General features: G+C 38.9%; 2 protein-coding genes across 7 annotated transcripts in view; both read right to left on the bottom strand.

The window, feature by feature from the left end:
- The window catches only part of LOC139929922 (uncharacterized), a 451831-nt gene that overhangs the window by 418997 nt on the left and 13086 nt on the right, over positions 1–19748 (bottom strand). The gene's annotated exons all lie outside the window — the stretch shown is intronic.
- Positions 8184–19748, bottom strand: part of LOC139911138 (NLR family CARD domain-containing protein 3-like) — a 50162-nt gene continuing 38597 nt past the window's right edge. The window contains exons 10-14 of one of the 6 annotated variants that reach the window (XM_078291006.1): positions 18023–18196; positions 16032–16205; positions 11294–11467; positions 10648–10694; positions 9022–10397 (exon numbers count right to left, since the gene is read on the bottom strand). In XM_078291006.1, coding sequence (XP_078147132.1) covers positions 9865–10397; positions 10648–10694; positions 11294–11467; positions 16032–16205; positions 18023–18196 — 1102 coding nt within the window. In that variant the 3' untranslated portion in view covers positions 9022–9864. Of the gene's footprint in view, positions 8245–9021; positions 10398–10647; positions 10695–11293; positions 11468–16031; positions 16206–18022; positions 18197–19748 lie in introns of those variants that run through there. The other 5 variants (XM_078291009.1, XM_078291012.1, XR_013507583.1 and 2 more) reach the window with 5 other exon arrangements.

The following is a 19748-nucleotide window of genomic DNA, read 5'->3' as shown; positions in this document are numbered from 1 at the left end:
GTCATTGTATGGGAAATATCATAAGGAACAAGATATGACATCATGTCTGTTTTTCTTTAAGTTACTCAATTTTTAGTTTGAACATGTTTTCAATCAGTTACTTTTTACTTAAGTTTAAGTCTACTTAAGTAAATTTCAGTAAAAGTTACAGTAGCCTAGTTCTAGTAGGTGATTTTAGTAGGTCTACTCTTTCCACCCCGGATGTGTTAAAATGATAGGATTGCATTTTCCTCCATCTTGACTCAATACTCATTCAACAACTGAAAAAACATGGGAAATTTTTTGGAAAATGTTGACTTTTGCAGAATAACAACCTACATGTTAACTGTGGTGGAATTCCCCTTTAATTCCAGACCTGAATAGATACGTATCTGCGGTTCTATTTTATTGGAGGATATTTTGTTCAAATTCATGCTGAGTATGAGGTATGAGCGTTTCATGTTGAATTATCAGTCACAGTAATTCTCAGTCAGTAATATTTGGCTTGTTTTAACCTACTTGGAGCACCAGATGGGTGGAGTTTACCATAATTGAGATAAGGTCAGATAAGTTGGGAACCACAGAAAAGTAAACTAAAGTGACTTACAAAATATTTTCCTATGAGTAATCTCTCTTGCAATCATTACTTTGTACTGTGTGGCAAACTCCACCCACCTGGTACTCCAAGGAGGCTAAAATAACATTAAAACACTATCTGACTCAGGTCTGCACTCAATACATTACATGCAGTTTATCATATTAGAGCCTTTAATTCAGAATCACTTTTACTGACCCAACAAGGAATTTGACTTGGTGGGTCACTTTAAATATAACACAACACAGAAATTAGCCTATTCAAGTAGTATATAAAACATTTAAAAGTATAAATCTAGGGAATAGGTCTATTTTACCAATAGTAAATAAAAGAAAGAAGTATAGAAGTATAACCAGAGTATAAAAAGAAGTATAAGCAGTATGTAAAAAGAATAAATAAATATATATATATATATATAGATTTATGATATGGGTCTCTTTATGTAGGCCTACAATTTGCACATGGGTCATGGCCTACAGATTTAGAGAAAAACAAAGCCATGCACATGAGTTGTAATGGTACAAACAGTATAAATAGGTATGAATATCAAACTTTATAACTTAATATATGGATATAACTAATGAATTCCAGATTTGTGGATGTGACACTTTTTCTTAAGATGTTCCTGAGTTTTCATTCTGTTCCTGTTGCCTGTAAAGTCATTTCTGGCCAGAAGATGGCGCTGTAACTATTCTAGATGAGAATAAGGCTACAGACTGCCATCTGCTGAGGATTGAAGTCTGAATATCTGCAGTACCAAAATGATCCACACGGTGTCAGGCCAGGACAAGACATCAACGAGTCTATAATAATCCTATAATATTTACTGAAGGGATTTACAGTGTCTGTGGTGCTCAGTAAGTAGAAATACGGGCCTTAAACTATTTTATGGTATTTTTATCTCCTATAGTATCACTGTAATATCCCTATAATATTCCTATAGGACTTGTAGTGTGTCTGTGGTGCTTCACTACATTAAAAACATGCACTAACATGTTCTGTGGCAATAGTAAATGTTAAAATAATCTATTAAATTAATGCTCAGTGATAAAGCTGCAATGAAAGGATTGTTGCAATTCACTTTCAATTCAGTTCACACTAGACAGGCTGATGGATTTTGGGGTCTGAGAGAAAACCGACCAGCTGCCTATTGAAAACGGTAAACATGATTATCACTATTAGAGTTTGACCGATACCACTATACTGAAATCTTTAGACTGAAGTCGCCGACAGATGATATTTTGTGTCGATACTCAATTTCTTAAATTTGACCATTTTCATGCCAAAAAATTCCCAGTATTCAGTGTTTCCCCTAACATTTGATTCTCGTCTTGGAAACAGAAAGTCTGGGCTACATTACTGCATTTAAATCGAAAATTAATTTACAAAAATAATTAATGAACAAATAATAAATAAAATGTGCATAGAAATCACTGCGTCTGTGGTGCAGTGGGTTTATGGTGGCTTTAATGTACTTTAGGGTATTTTATCAATCAATCAATCAATCAATCAATCAATCAATCAATCACTTTATTGGCCCTGATGGGAAATTTGTTGTGCAGCCAAGTATATAAAACACAAATCACATGCACATCTACTGTGGTATCACCATAATATTCCTATAGTATTCCTATAGTGGTTTACAGTATAGTCTGGAGTACTCAATGAGTTTATACTGACCTTTTTTCTCTTTATGGTATTTTTAATCTCCAAAAGTATCACTATAAATGGCCTTATCACCCTTTAAGCTATGTATTTTCTTATAATATCACTATAGGATTTTCTGTGGACTTATTTGTTCACCTACAGTAGCTGCATGATGTTTTAAAGCTTTCAGTGATATCTATACGCTACAATATCCATCTGACATGTAGGATAATAGTAGGATAGTTTTTACTCCTGATGGTTTATTGAAGGGCAGATGTAAGGAGCTGGATGGTTTTAAAGGGCAGCAGAGGAAACTGAACGACTGCTGGGAGGTTTGGGCATGAAACTGTTTCTTCACTGAAAGCAGAATCACATTACAGCCTGTATCCCGGTGTTACACCTGCTTTAGAAAGCTGAAACAAAACATTTCAGAGTGTAAAAACTGTCTTCAGACCGGTGGAGCGATAACAGAGACAGTGTTAACATGCACAGAGTTTCCAGCAGCTCTTCTCTGTGTTCAGGTCATATTGTGTTCAGGTCATGGATCTGTTCAGGAGGAGGTTTTTGTGGAGTGAGGACGCCCTCTGGTGGATTGTACCGGCTACAGCATGTGTGCAGGTCGGCTGCTTCACTGTGTAGTGGAGCGGATCCGCAGGTAAACAGCGGAGACCATGGAGGATTAAACTCGGCGTGTACCCGCCTGTGTGGAGAGGGATGGCCCTGTTCACAAACATGTTTGCTGTAGGCCTACTGACGCAGGGTGATCGGTTCTCAACATTGCCAGAAATGTTAAAAAGCAATCTTTCTTGCGCCCAACTCTAGCTGTAATCACTTATTTTGTGTTTCAACATATAACACAATGTGTGGTCACTGACATATTCTGTTTCTGTTGTCAGACGACTGCGCAACTATAAAAAAATATATATATATATGATTTGATCGACGCCAAAAATGTTAACAGCACAGAAATGACTGTTCGCCAGTTAGCATTGTGTGACCCTCGATCACTTGCGCAGTCCTCTGACAGCGGAAATAGAAAGATCCCAGTGACAGCACCCGTACACTATGTTGAAACACAAAATACGATCACATGATCACAGACAGAGTTATGCGCGACAGAAAGTTGCCTTTTTAACATTGCTGGCAATGGTGAGAACCAAGCTGCAGCCTAGGCTGCCGTGTTTGTGATAAGCGATTTACTGGAAAGAGCGACAGAGGCCCCCATACGGCTCGGTGTCCGATCAGCAGTCAGTAAGATCACGCTGTTTCATTGTGTGTGTTCGTTTTAATCCACTGAGTATTTTGACCACCCAAGTGATATTTATTTTGCCAGTGCAAAAAAATATTACATTGGTCAAATATCATGTAGCCTAGACGTTAGATCAGACTAGATGATCACAGAAGATGGTAGACCCCAGTAGGCAATTGCCATGCCTGCTAACGGCCACTAGGGGGCAGATAGACTAACTGCAAACCCCACTGGAACATTTTGATTGGAATATTTGATTTGGTTCATGTTTTGTTTTTTGTTTTTTTTTCAAACAGAAACCATTTTACAAGTGTCTTTGCAGCATTTTGGAGTCTCAAGTCTATTTCGCATTAAGCACAAAAACATGACACAATGATTATTGGCATTAAAACCTGACATGATTATTATAACATAATGATTGTCAAAGGACAATTATTAGCAAGTGAGCCATTGCAAAATACACCTGATTATCATGATAGAGTAGGTTGCATATATAAAAAATACATAAAAGTATCTAAATTTCCACTGTAAATACATCTTATTGAGATAATATTTCAATCTTTAATTAGTTTAATTAAATAATCAAAACAGTGTATTTTGCATTGTGGTACGCATAATGCATATTGCATCATGACATGCAATACAATGACGATTGCGGGATTTACAGATAAATTACCTTATATACCTACTGTATCATATTTGATACACACATTTTCAACGCGATTTTACTATAGGCCTAAAATACGGCAGGAAATAGTAAGTAAGTAATTATAAATTGCTTCAATCCAGTAAATATTCATATTGAAATATTAGTAAAAATATAAATGTTATTCTTACCGTAACTTTTTCAAAATTAACATAGGCCATATTGGATATACAATCGTATTCAAAGGCCATTTGATGATCTGTGAGATGACGCTGTGGTCTGCTGTCAGTTTGGCAGTTTGACTGTGGGGAATTGCTAATATTTCATTTACTATGCTTTTGAATAGGTTTTTTTTTAAAAATCAAAATACAAAACAATGTTCAACATGTATATTGAGATAATAATAATAATAATAATAATAATAATAATAATAATAGTTTCTATGCTTTTTAATATTTTATGTTGATATGTTCCATTAACCGATACGATTTTATAAGTTATTAATATGTGTGTCTAAGCAAGTGTAATTAACATCATATAATAATAATACAATTTTAATATTAAAATTGTATTGGTTTATGGAACACAGCAATATAAAAAAATAAAAAGCATAAAAACAGAAACATCACTGCTGATGGAATCTTCATCTTTGCACAATGTAGCAAAAATGTAATGACATCAAAAAATCAGCAGATGGTGATAAAAGCTCCTTTGAATAAAACAATGGGTCCTCTCACTGCGGATGTCTACATGTACAGGTTCTGTAGCAAATTATTAGGCATGTTTATTAGGCCTATTATTATTATTATTATTCATTCACTCAAGGTTTATCTATCTGCCCCTAGTGGCCGTTAGGATTCAATTCAATTCAATAATGCATTATTGTTATGACCATACACAGTAAAAAAAAACAAAGACATCAATGACATGTATGTTAGGATTAATACTCCTGTCAGTGCCCCTGACCAAGGCACTGGTAAAAGAACTGGAGCTGGTCCCCGGGCGCTGTACTGCGGCTGCCCACTGCTCCTAGTGTGTGTATAGGATGGGTCAAATGCAGAGGACAAATTTCCCCACGGGGATAATAAAGTATACAAATACAAATACAATATAGTACCTACAGTATTACCAAAGTAAAAAAGTAAAAATAAGAATGATTAGGCCTATTAAGATGAAAATAACAATCATGGCAATGTCTTTATCATTACAAAGCTCATATGTTTAATATAAATCTGAAAACATTTTCTTTCCTCAATCAAATTGGACCTCCGCCATGTCTGACAACCACCTTTTGGTGATATGCCACGCCCACCAAGACTAATCACTTCTTCCTTGGCCCATAAAGAACCTTCATACTAAGTTTTGTGCAAATCCGTGCCCAACTTTTTGAAATAGCCTGCTAACATACGACAAACACAAGGACGCGGGTGAAAACAATGCCCCCTAGTGGCCGTTAGGAGACATTCACTCTCTCAAAGTTAGTCTATCTGCCCCCTAGTGGCCGTTAGGAGACATTCACTCTCTCACAATTAGTCTATCTGCCCCCTAGTGGCCGTTAGGAGACATTCACTCTCTCACAATTGGTCTATCTGCCCCCTAGTGGCCGTTAGGAGACATTCACTCTCTCACAGTTGGTCTATCTGCCCCCTAGTGGCCGTTAGGAGACATTCACTCTCTCACAGTTGGTCTATCTGCCCCCTAGTGGCCGTTAGGAGACATTCACTCTCTCACAGTTGGTCTATCCTCCTGAGATCCAGCAGAAAAAAGGTTTTGCAATTTTTATTTTTACATCTCGTAGGTGTTAGGGGTATAAATAACATGTTACAAATAACTATAATAAATATCTAACTTTACTTTTGTTAATATTTAATGTCATGTCCTCTGTAGTGGATGTCAGGTCTCTATTAAACAGACAAATTATGTCAGATCAAAGAAATTATGCATTTTCATTCATGACTATCTTAAATTGAAGGAAATACATTTTCGATGTTTTTTAAAGCTGAGTTTTGCATTTTAAGTTGTCTTTCTTCCTTTCAGAATTCATTTTTGTATTGATAATTAACTATAAAAAGAACTTTGCATGTATCTCACAAAGGTTTTGTCTCAACATTAACTTAAAAAACTTCTTGGCTTTTCTGAGACAGTTTTCTCTTTTAAATTGATTTCATGTAATCACATGAAACAAAATATTGTATGAATTTCATAGCTGATTGCTCATGAATGTTACTTCAGGAAGCAGGTTGTGAGAGAACACATGCTCAAAGACTTTAGCATTTCCGTCCTAAATTTTGAATGTGTGGATAATCACTGAAATTCAACTTATTGCAGATGTCACTTCTCTGTGCAGAGATTTGTATAGGAGGAGATCAGTTCTGTTGATGCTGTTGCAATTCTGGTCACCGATACAGATACAGGTCATAGATTACTGAATGCCACTTTAAGAAATGACAGATAAACCTTAGAACTATACGTGTTATTTTTAACACAAAAGTGTATGGTGGGTGATATTATCCTCCCTGCTCTGAGCTCTCATGTTCCTCCTCTGCCTCAGATTCTTCCTCTTCATCACCATCATCTGTTAACTCTGTCTGAGTCTCCCTCAACCATCCAGTTAAGAATTCTCTCTGCCTCAGTCAGTGAAAAATCTCCCACATTATAGTGGTTTTCAATCCAGCTCATCAGGACTCAGAGCCCTGCTGGTTTTCATTCTAGCCATCTAATCAGGTTCTGGTTTACACCTGGGACGACAGGTGAATGTAATTAACTGCAATTAACTACCTGGTAGGACAGAAAACCAGCAGTATTCAGGGTCCTGAAGGCCATGATTGAGAACCACTGTATATGTAAAGTAGCCTAGGTGAAAAAAACAAAAACAAAAACAGTAGGAAGTCCCCGGTGTCCACTACAAAGGACATTCACAAACAATGTCTTATTCAGTAGATAAGAAATATTTCACATTTCTGAAAATCCACTTAGCTATAGCTAAAATAACTTTAAAAACAGAAATAGTTAATTTTGATTGATTACCTCTCCTTCTGCAATTAAATGTGCTTGTGCACATTTCGGTCATTTTGAAGATCACTGGAAAGCCCATTATGTCCTCTTTAAGATACATCAGGTTTCAACACAGTGGCATGTTACGGACTTACAGTAACCAGAGTCCTGCCGGGTCTCTGAAGGCTATCTGCCCCCTAGTGGCCGTTAGGAGACATTCACTCTCTCACAGTTAGTCTATCTGCCCCCTAGCGGCCGTTAGGAGACATTCACTCTCTCACAGTTAGTCTATCTGCCCCCTAGTGGCCGTTAGCAGGCTTGACAATGTCTCCCGTCTTCTGTGTTCATTTAGTCTGATCTAAAGTCTACAGGATGTTTGACCAATGTAATATTTTTTTTTCACTGGCAAAATAAAATGTTTATCACTTGGGTGGGGCTGCATGTGATAAGATATTTAATTTTGTGCTCTTTGTGTCTGCAATGTGAATAAAGTGATCTGCTATATAAACTGTTTCTGTCGACTGCAACCGTTTTCATTGAATCGCCTAAAGATCACAGGTTAGAAATAGCAGCAGTACTTTATTACTTCTAGCCAGTAGTGGTGTGGTGTGGTGGAGGCATACTGGGATTTCACACACACACACACACACACACACACACACACACACACACACACACACACACACACACACACACACACAAAATACCATGTATAAAAAGGATGATAAACTGAGTCTAGTTTCAATATTAATATGAACTGGTGTAATAACATTTCATAAGATAAATTCTGCAAACAACTACAGACTGGCTGCTGACGTCATATCGATCTGTGGGTAGCTTATTGGCTGCTGTCTGATTGATGGACACCGAGCCGGATCTCTCGCTCTTTACGGTAAATCCTCTCCACACAGGCGGGTACACGCCGAGTTTAATCCTCCATGGTCTCCGCTGTTTACCTGCGGATCCGCTCCACTACACAGTGAAGCAGCCGACCTGCACACATGCTGTAGCCGGTACAATCCACCAGAGGGCGTCCTCACTCCACAAAAACCTCCTCCTGAACAGGTCCATGACCTGAACACAATATGACCTGAACACAGAGAAGAGCTGCTCGAAACTCTGTGCATGTTAACACTGTCTCTGTTATCGCTCCACCGGTCTGAAGACAGTTTTTACACTCTGAAATGTTTTGTTTCAGCTTTTGCTTCTGAAAAAGGTTTGTTTTCTGAGGTCAAATCAGCCTGTAGTTCCAAAATGGAGTAAAATTAGTTAGATTAAGGATTTATTTTCCTTTCTTTAGAGTGAAGATAGGTAAATAAAATTCAAAAAGGGTAAAATATAGTTGAAAAGTGTTTTCATATGAAATGATGGATCTTGTTTTCTGCCTGTTGGAGAACTTTGACATAAAATCTGACTGTTTCTTTCTTTAATGTGACTTTTGATTGTTTTTACTTTCTTACATTTTTGTATGTTGTTTGTGACTTTTATGTTTATCATGATGCTGCTTTCTTCATCAGTTCTCCCTTGATAAAAAAAAAGATTAAGATTTTTAATATTATTGTGAATAAACTGGTTAAATATAGGTTACATTTTAAAAAATAAAAAAAAGAAGCCCAATTGCATTACTTGAGTTAGGTGAAAATACATTTTGTTGCACCTATATATTAAAAATCGAATGTTTTTAATTTTCCTTTCAGAATTCTAGATATTGAACATAAATGTGTGAATCTGAGTCTCTGACATCGTGGTTCAGCCTCTTTTCCTCTCAAATGTCTTAAAATGGATGAAATAATGTCAGTAGAAATGACATAAGATGAAATTATTACATACTTTAACACTTTACTGAATTTTTAAAAACTATTTAGCTAACATGGTGTGGATGTTGTGCTCATGAAATGCTGAATGCTGAGCTCAGTCTGTAGAGATTTTTTATTGTTTTCATCAGAATCAGCTCAACTAATAAAGAAAAGCAGAACAGAGGAACCTGAGAGCAGAAACAGTCAATATTAGTGTTGGACAGTTAAAGGCTTTAACATCATTTTACTCCTCTAGTCATTTACATGTTAGACTGAAAGGGGGCGGGGCCAGAATCCCTTATTTGGGCTGAAAAATGACATCACACTTGAGAGACAATTTGACAATGTAAATCAATGATGTCATACATTACATTTCCCATGATTTTGAGATGAAATGACTCACAACTTATAAAACAGAACAAATTAGTTTATTTTATAGTAATTATTATCCGATATAAAAAAATCCTGTTTGAAACTGCTTGTTGGAAAAGATGAAGACCAAACAATGTTCATTTACGCTAAACTTTAATTCTGAGAAACAATTACAGAAAACTAGATAAATGTTTAGCTTGGAATGATGAGAAGAGAATAAAATACCAAATAAAACAAAGTTGCAAAAGAAAGATATTTTAACCTGTCAATCATCATCAACAGACTCTAAGATGAACAACCATAACTTGATTCTGTTTGGTTTCATTTCATTTTCACAATAAAATGTTCATGTTCTTGTATGTGTGTGTTGTTAAAACCCTGTTCAGTTTCCCAACACACAGAATACACTCTGTTTACACTGACTGATGGATGTTTGTTTACAGTAATCACATGAAAATACAAACATTACTATTCTCATATTAAGACGTAGGTATCTGTGTGTGTGTGTGTGTGATCCTTTCCAGAGTGAACTATCATTTCAGCAGCTGTCTTTGGTCAGCAGTCTGAGTGTTTCTCTCTCCCTCCTCTATCTGACAAGAGACACTGAGGAACCAGACCACCCACACCCAAACCCAGGGTAGAGTGGTTCAGTGAATGTGGAGTGGAAGGTGTGGATGTGGATCAGTGAGTCAGAGGAAACTCTGTAGAAGGACAGAGAGCCAGCAGACCAGTCCAGATACACTGCTACTCTGTTAGAGTCAGAGGAGGAGGGGGAAGATATGTCTGTTCTTCTGTTATTGTGCCAGACAGAGTAACTAACATCAGAGCAGAACAGACTCCAGGACTTTTCATTCCATCCAAGCCTGCAGTCTTCACCCTCTCCTCTCCTTCTGATTCCTCTGTAAGTCACTCCTATAGAAATCCCTCCTTTCCACTCGACCTCCCAGTAACAGCGACCAGTCAGACCATTTCTACACAGCAGTTGATCCCAGCAGTCAAATCTCTCTGGGTGATCAGGATATGGCTGCTCCTCTCTCACCTCTGTCACCTTTCTGTTGTCTTCAGACAGGAAGAGCTTTCTGTTTGCTGTGTTTGGGTCCAGTGTGAGTTCACAGGCATCTGATGAGAGAACAAGACTCAATACAGCAGCAGCTTCTCATCTAATACACCTGTTGTGTTTATTATCTGTTGATTTATTAACAGATTGACTGTTTATTTATTCAGTTTCATGATGACACATTTTGTCAGCCATCTTTTTTCAGGGTAGGATTTGAATAAATAGATGTCACATACATGAACTTTCTATTTAAATAGAAGCTGAATGTTTGCTGCTTTGTTTTCATGAATATAAAACTAAATACACACTTACACTTCCTCAGACCTGGTTTCAACATCTGCACTCCACCATGGTCCACACTGTGGGGTTAAATAAAGTCAGATCAGCATAATCTCTTTATAATGAAATCAAATAACCTTCATAACCTCGAAAAGTGATTTTCTGATTTTCCATACAACATCACTCATATCCACCATTAAACAGTATTTGTAAGAGACATTTCTTGTTAAAATATATATAGATTATATAGATTTATTGATTGTTTTGATTAATATTGATAATATTTAACATTTACTTGTGTAAACTATAGTTTATATTGCCTTAGATTAATGCTCATCTCTCTTTAGCTAATTACTGTCAGCAGAGAAGCATCAGGTGGATTGTGCATTTACATTTTCCTTCAATAGAGAGAAGCTGTTGAGCTAGAGCACAAGTTAGTTTTGACCGTGGCTTTGAACATGTCCTTTACTGTGCCTTTTCTCCTCATCCCTTTGTTTGATTAAGTAAACGGTAAAACAAAGAATGTGGAGTGAAGGGCCTTTTTTAGAGTCAGGAATCAACAGTTTAAGTGAGCTTGATACATCAAGAAAGCTGAGCTTTCAGTGTTTCTCATCTTCTCAGTGTGACAGAGAAAATGTGTGTGACTCTCAGCCTCCTAGCAGACGTTGCCTCTCCAGACCTGAGAGAGTCCAGTCTCCAGTGTGGATCCTCCAGTCCAGCAGAGAGCAGCTTCACTCCTGAGGCTCCTGGATGATTGTAGCTCAGGTCCAGCTCTCTCAGATGGGAGGGGTTGGAGCTCAGAGCTGAGGCCAGAGAAGCACAGCCTTCCTCTGTGAGCAGACAGCCTGACAGCCTGCACACACACACACACACACACACACACACACACACACACACACACACAAAACAAGGTACATACACAAAACAAGGTACATAGGTAGATGTTTGTTAGTATACAGCTGTGAAAATAGTTGTGACAATGCAGTCAAATTCTGGCAAAAAGTGTAACTGTCTCAAATGCAAACAGTTGACCCAGTGATCGGCTCCATAGGCGGATTATGAGACAAAGGGCCCCTGGGCACCAGTGTTGGGCGGTAACGTGTTAGGCTACTCAGTGACGCGTTACAGTAATGTACAGGGATTAAATTGTAATCCCTTACACTACTCGTTACTTTTTTCAGTAACGAGTAGTGTAAGGGATTACAATTTAATTACATTACAGTTTCTAATCCCAGTAACGCTCCGTTACTGCGTTATTTAAACCTGAACCCCCGTCAACCTTTTCTGTTCTCTCCTTTGAAATTTTTAAAGATTTTTTTTTTTTTTTTGTCAAAATCCCTGTTTGTTTTTTTCTTCATATCTTCAGGACATGCAGCAGGTTTACGTTGCTACTATCTAAAGAAGCAAAACAAAAGCTGGAGGGTGAGGGAGAGACGCAGACTTTCAGCAGCTGGAAGTTTTCCCGTTACTTTGAATTTATCTCAGTCAAGGATGCAAAGAACATTATCGTCCGTTGTAAACTTTGTGTGGCAGCAAAACGCTTTCCACAGTGAAAAACACAACATCCAGTTTATCAAAGCATCTGATACAACAACACAGCAACGTGAAACTCAGGGAAAAACAACCCGACAAGGAGCCTCCACTGCCAACGACAAACACACTCCGACTAAACAACAGATCTGGATTTCAGAGCAGGACGCTGGAGGAAAAACAGCTACTCAGCAGAAGAAGAAGTGATGGATTATTTGAGGTCAGGAGGATCTGGGATTGAGACCCTCAACCAGTTCTCAAACATCCAAAACATTTACATGAAGTACAAAACCCCGACCCCATCTAGCGCCTGTGGAGCGGCTGTTCAGTTCAGGAAGTTTGCTGCTCAGCTCCAGAAGGAACAGACTGTCTGACAACAGGTTAGAGAAGCTTCTCCTTATGAGACACAATCGTTGTTTCACTTCTGAACAGCAGGCCTGGCTGTGGTCAGGAGCTGCTCTTACTAGTTTTTTCCTCAGTGTTTAAATAAAGGGGATCCGTTTTAAAGTATACGCAGAGCCAATCGCACAATATCACCTGAATCTCAACTCTGAATGCAAGTCATGTTGCAAATTAAATAGCAACAACAGGTAGACCTCTGAAGGCTAAACAAATCATGAAATAGTCTTACCTAACACACCCGTTAATCTAGTGAGGATGGACATGAAAGTGGAAGCCTATAAGCTTATCTTTTTTGAAAGATGATGATAACATATGTAGGATACTCGGCTATTAAAGACCGATTCAAATTAATATTCAAAACTGTTTTTTAAATACAAAAGTGAGATGAACATAAAAAACTATTGTATGCTCTCACTGTGTATATAATATTGCTATGCCTATTATCTTTTTTTGCTATTGCACTTATGGGAGAGAAAACTAAATAAACAATTACAAAGGAATTACAAGGTGCAAAAACATATTATTCTAGGCCTAAAAAACATATTTTAAAGTGCAAAATGCCTCTGATTGCCTGCAATGCCCCAAAATCTACTGTCTGGCCACACAGCAGCTGCATGGTATATGAGTCAGTGGGCCCTACTGACAGATCAGGAGTGGAAAACAACATTTTGGGGTCTTCGTAAACCATGACTTTACATTACAAGGCCTTTGGACAATAATGCAGCGCTTTACTGCTAAAGCACTATAGATAAACTGAGGGGAACACTCACTGTGACAGAGCCATGCTGACACCTTCAAAACTCATGTTTAGGTTATTATAGGGGGAAGTTTGGGGCTTTGGTGTTGATATAAATGACTAAGCCCTTTGACTGCAGGGCAGTAAATGTAAAGTTAGTGACAGCATCATCATGTATCAGGCTCTGGCTCAGGGGCCCCTGAGCTCTTGGGCCCCTGGGCCTGTGCCCGGTTAGCCCGTTCAGTAATCCATCCATGATCGGCTCTGTGGCTTCAGTTGGTTCAGTTTGAGAGTTTGTCTCAGTTTGTGACAGAATCTTAGAAGTCCTTTCTGCTATTTTAGGTTTCAGCAACTGATGCTGCAAGGAGAGGAAATAGTGAAATATCTTCAAGCTGATCCATGCATTCATCTCCAGCAGAGTTTGTTGACCGTCCCCAGAGGCAGAACAAAACATGGGGAGGCAGCACTTTCTTATCACGCTACACAAAACTGGAATAAACTCCCAGATAATCTTAGACATGCCCCTAATCTGACCATTTTCAAATCTAGGCTAAACACTTACATGTTCTGTGTTGCCTATAGCTAAGTCTCCTGCTATTTTGGTATTTTATTTTCTTCCATTTTATATCTTTTATTACTTTTAATGTTACGCACTTTAAATTGAAAGAGGGATTCCTAATGATTCCTATTGATTATTTTTATGACTTTAAATTGTTTATTTTAACGGTGTATTGTATTTCTATTTAAATGTAAACCACTTTAAATTGCCTGTGTACCCTTTTTATGCACTTTTAATGTTTGTCATAATGAATGAATTCTTTTATGCCTTCTTATCTTATGCTATCTTTTTTCCTTTCTTTTGTAAAGCACTTTGAATTGCATTCAATGTAGGAAAATGTGCTATATAAATAAACTTGCTTGCTGCTTGCTTGCTTCATGGAAAGTAATTCAGAGGCTACAAAACAGTGCTAAATGTTGGCATCACAATTGGTTTAAAAATCATGTGAGCAGAGAAAATCCTCCTCAGGTCAGCTGTTTATTTACTGACATTAACCTGCATCAGGGTCTCTGCAGACATCAGCAAATTGAATTTAATGCTTTTTAAGACCTTTTTAATACCACTTTTAAGACATTTTAATGCCACTCCAAGCCGTAACTGGTCACACCAATTAAGATTACACAAAAGCAGGATGTGAAAGCAAAACCAAGCACAGTGTTGATGGGTGAGAAGACGTCCATCACTTTAGTGTTTTACCAGTGGGAGGGCCACTGTAGCCATGAAAAAGAATGGAGTGGGAACAAATCACTAGCATTGATGACCATACTGCAGCTTAAATGATTTCTTACAGACTGCACAGTAGGCTTCTCGGTCATTTATGTCAACGGCGCACAACCACGCCTGGAAATGTTTCTCTTCCAGCTATTGTTGTGAAAATTTCCATTTTCACATTTCTGGATTTGCTAGCCATCTCCTGTGCGTCTGCCTGTCTCCGCTGACTTTCCCACTCATTTATCACACTCATTTCACTGTAAAGTTCCCAAGCATCCAGTAATGATGCATCAATTTTCTTCCGGCCTGAATCAGTCTGTCAGAATTATAAGGTTCCACGGTTCCTACGGTATGGCTATAATAGATCACAATTAACATACAGATGTTTTTTAAAATTCAAACAAGTAATTAGGTTAAGGGACTAGTAACATGGGCCCTTTAGTAATATCTAACGGCAGCCACAGGAACTACAACAACATCGGCAGACGTGTACCAAGGAGGTTCTCCTCCACCAGTCACACAGCCCAGCTCCACCCTCTCTCACCCCTCCCGTCCCACTGAGCTACGGTGGTCTGAAACTGACAAAGTATGAACTGGTGTTTTAACGGCACCTAGGCAAGTAGTGTTAAAGTTCAGCATGTCAAGTGAAGAGGAAACATAACCCATAGTAAACTGTTACAGAATTTTTTGTTTTCATCAAATGTATTTCTGCCGAGACTCATCTTTATGGTAGAAATGACAATTAGCGACATGTGGTCGTGGAAAAGCGTCAACCCCCCCGTGCTGTCAGAAAGAAATACAGGGGAAACACTGGAGCTAAAGTTTGCCATGTGGCGCGTGGCTAACTTTAGCTACATCAGAAGTTGTTTACCTGTCCAATAAACACAAGGCCAACTCCACATCGTTCTTGTTTTCAGGGTCCAAGCTCCTCCACCTCTGCAGCAATATTCACTCTGGTTTTGGAGCAGCTTTCTTACTGCGGGCTGTCAGGATTTTTAAGCTTACTGCAGTTCGTTCTGCCGTGGTTGCACAAATGAAACTGAAAGGAGTCCCGAACTCAAGAGGGGCGTGGATCATCTCCACCAAAACAGAGTATGGGACTGGACTGCTTGTTTAGGTAACATTGAGGTAACAGTGGAGTGACTGGCGTTGATCAACAACACTTGCAAACCCCCGCTGATATATTATGGTTATTTTGTGTAACAAGCCAGTAAAATATTATTCAGTATTGCTAAAATGATAATGAAAATATGTAAGACCTCTAGGAATCTAATTTAAGACTTTTTAATGGCATTTAAGGCCTTAATTTTTGCAAAATTGTTTTTTTTAATGACCCGCGGACACCCTGCTGCATGTAAAGCAGGATTTAAATTTGTTGAACAGACTGAAGAATCCTGACTTGAGAGACTGTTTGAGAGCACAGACCTTAGTTTGGAGAAATGTGTCAATTCAATTGAAAAAACTGTAAATGGATCTTACCTGAGAGTCTCCAGTCTACAGTGTGGACTCTCCAGTCCAGCAGAGAGCAGCTTCACTCCTGAATCCTGCAGGTCGTTGTTACTCAGGTCCAGCTCTCTCAGACTAGAGGACTGGGAGCTGAGAACTGACGACAACTCCTGGCAGCATTTCTCTGTGAGCTTGGTTTGATTCAACCTGACAAAATTAATAAAAATATTTCCCATTATATTTTATCTTTCCAGAGCGACTCACTGTCAGTGAGCAGGAAGGGCTCAGTACCTTATTCAAGTTCATTTGGACAGGGAACATTTTGTTTCAGAGCTCAAACATGATGCTCTAACTCTGTTCACCCTTCTAATAGAATTAAAAGGAATAGAGTAGAAAAGAAGAGGAATACAACACAATACATTTTTATCATACAGGGTTTAAACCATATGAAGTGATTTTGCTTGATCAATGCAAAAAATGTATATGACCACTGTGGCATCCTAGGGGGAACTAAGAGAGAGGAGCCCAAAAGCAGACAAGGGGTTCAGTACCAAGGCCAGTACTGCAGGCTTCCCCTGGGACAGGTATGCTCCAGAATCAAAAAAAGGAGGGATGTCCGCACAACCAAATGAATTACAAAAATTTATTATACGCACAGCAGCAAGCTGAGAAACAAACGCGTTTCAGCACTTAGCCTTCATCAGCGTTTCCACCCCCATGGGGAAGTGACCCATATTTATAGACAATTCCCAATATCCATAAATTAGCAACCGTGTGATGAATTAAGATAAACACTAACAATATAATATAATATAATGCTCACTCAAAAAACAGTTTAGCAGTAATTCTTCATTGAGAGCCCTTGGACACTGTCTGTGGAGAGTGGATCCAAAAGGCCTCTCTTTGCTGCAGAAAGCGATCTCTGTCACCCCCTCTCCTTAAAGGTTTTACCACCTCCACACCTTGGAATCTCAGTCTGCATACTTCATGGCCAGTGGCATTAAAATGTCTAGCCACCGGAGATTTTTCGTCATGATTTCTGATATTGCTTTTGTGTTCAGATATTCTGATTTTCAACTTCCTTCTGGTTTTACCAACGTAGTAGAAGCCACATGGACATTTCAGTATGTATACAACATACTTGGTGTTACATGAAAATCTGCCTCTTACTTTTATTGTTCTGCCAGTATGTGGGTGTAGAAAGAAATCCCCCTTTATCATGGCATTACAGCAAGGAAAGTTACCAGAGGGAGGAGAAGATAAGAAGTGCTGAGGTGGTATATAAGTGTCATTTTCTACCAGTGTGTCTCTCAGATTATTGGCATGCTTATTGGTGAATGTAGGTGGGGAAGAGAAAGCAGTAATTTCTATACCCAGTTGAATGGTGACGCCACCATCAGATTTCATAATGAAATTAAGATTACACTTGATAGAGCATTGGCTGACCAGCTTGTTTACCAGCTGGTTGTGCGGACATCCCTCCTTTTTTTGAATCTGTATGCACAAGAGTCTGCACCCTAAAGACAACAAGAAGAGTTTGGAGTAGAGCGAGCTATTTCTTCCTTTGTTACAGGTATGCTACATTCCATTGTACTTGGAACTCTGGGAAAACAAAACTTCCGACTTGGAAAAGTGCAACAGAACAGTCGTTGAAGTCAGAGCTCCCAGAAGGAAATTCGAGCAAGACTTTCCGAGTGGGAGCTCTGTTCGCTGACATAAACACACCTGATGTCACAGCAGTATGGCGGCGCTTATGGTGAAAGATAAACTGAATTCTAATAGAATTTTAATAGAATTAAAAGGAACAGTACAGGAGTAGAAAAGAAGAGAAATACAACACAATACATTTTTATAATACAGGGTTTAAACCATACGAAATGATTGAATGTTTGATCAATGCAGAAAATGTAAAAAAAAAAACCCACAAATAATAAAAAAGAAAACAGAACACAAAAACATAAAAAAAGCATGCATTTAACAGTTGCAACAAATTGTTACACAAAAGCATTTTAACCTGATCTTACCTGAGAGTTTCCAGTCTACAGTGTGGACTCTCCAGTCCAGCAGAGAGCAGCTTCACTCCTGAATCCTGCAGGTCGTTGTTACTCAGGTCCAGCTCCTGCAGACTAGAGGACTGGGAGCTGAGAACTGAGGCCAGAGCTTCACAGCTTCTCTCTGACAGCTGACAGACACTCAGCCTTAATGGACATGAACAGATAAGAAAATCTTATTCTCTTATATTTTAATGTCAGTGTTGTCTGTGTTTTTTCTTTCAGATTACGACTAATAATAATGATAAACTTTATTTATCTAAAATCAGAGGTTACAGTGTACTTTGCATGGTGCTGTAGCTCACTGAGCTGAGTGAAGCATTAACAAAGCCAGGGATGCTGGTTTGATTCCCACTGGAGTCACCAATGATAAAAATATATTCACACATGGTACTGTAAGGTGATTTGGATAAATACATCCACCAAATGGTATATGCTATGTTATGCTTTACAAAAAGCCATAAAGAAGAATAGTAAGATATATAAAGCAGATTTAAAGTGTTTTAACAGATGAGCCTGATCCCTCAGGAAGGCATTCCACAGTCTAGAGGCCCTGATGGGAAAAGTGTTTTCACCTTCAGTCTTGAGTCTAGACTGAGGGAAAGTCAGAAGGACCTGAAGATCTCAGCTTGCTCTCCGGCTCACAGGGAACTAAGAGCTCTGCAGTGAAACTCATGGACAAAACTAGCCATGCTTTAAATGTGATCAGTGAAATCTTAATATTAATTCTGTATCTTAGTGGTAACCAGTAGAGAGATGGTACAAATGGGGATATATGATCTCTGCTTAACACTAGTTAAAATCCTAGCTGCTCTATTCTGAACAAGCTGGAGATGTGACAGTGAATTATGGCTGAGATAGGAATAGAGAGAAGTGCAGTAATCTAAATGACATGATGTCAGAGCATGGATGATCTTCTCTAGATCCTTCATGTTCATGGCTGTGTATTTGAATTTGAATAAAACAAGTGCTGGAAAATTCCAAATCTTTCTTTAAGGGTCCCATATTCTCCACTTTCCAGTGTTTATGTCTTGAGGTCCATTCAAAGCTGTGTGTGTGGTGTCATGTACCAAAAACACTCTCAATCCATTTTTACACGTTGATTTTCCAGCATCTCTCTGAGCCTTACCAAGAACAGGCTGTTTCTTTTGCTGTGCCTTTAAGGCTCATTAATATTAATGACCCCCCTGTTCTGATTGGCTAACCGTTTCAAGAGATGAAGTTAATTAGTTAACTTAGGTTCGGGAGCAGGGCCACACCTCAACCACACCTCTAATCACCTGCCTAGTCTACTTATACCTGGTCAACCCATCCTGCCTCGTTTGTCTCAGATCTCTCGACAACAGACAGACCGTGCATCGCTCCTAAACGCTCAACAGCATTACTAAATCGATTTCAAACAGTCAACTCACCATGGATCCCGAACTGCGGCTCAATCCACCCGATTCAGAGGACGATGATGACTTGTTCGGAGCCGGTTATCCTCCACCAGACATGCCACAGCAACCAGACCACAGCCAAGCGCCCCAGCGGAGTCGCCTGCGCTCAGTGGTTAACGTACCACGGCCCCGTCGGCTTCTCCACTCAAGCTCCACCAACGAGATCTCTCCGACTCCCAGCAGATCTCAGGCCTCCTCTCCTCCTTCAGCGAGGGCCGAAAACCATGGACGTAGCAGGCATGGTCGCAGGAGTCGGCTCC

This window comes from Centroberyx gerrardi, chromosome 21 (assembly GCF_048128805.1).
Source record: "Centroberyx gerrardi isolate f3 chromosome 21, fCenGer3.hap1.cur.20231027, whole genome shotgun sequence".
Classification (NCBI taxonomy): domain Eukaryota; kingdom Metazoa; phylum Chordata; class Actinopteri; order Beryciformes; family Berycidae; genus Centroberyx; species Centroberyx gerrardi.
Note: the sequence above shows the minus strand (reverse complement) of the source record. Positions and strands in the feature narration are given on the sequence as shown.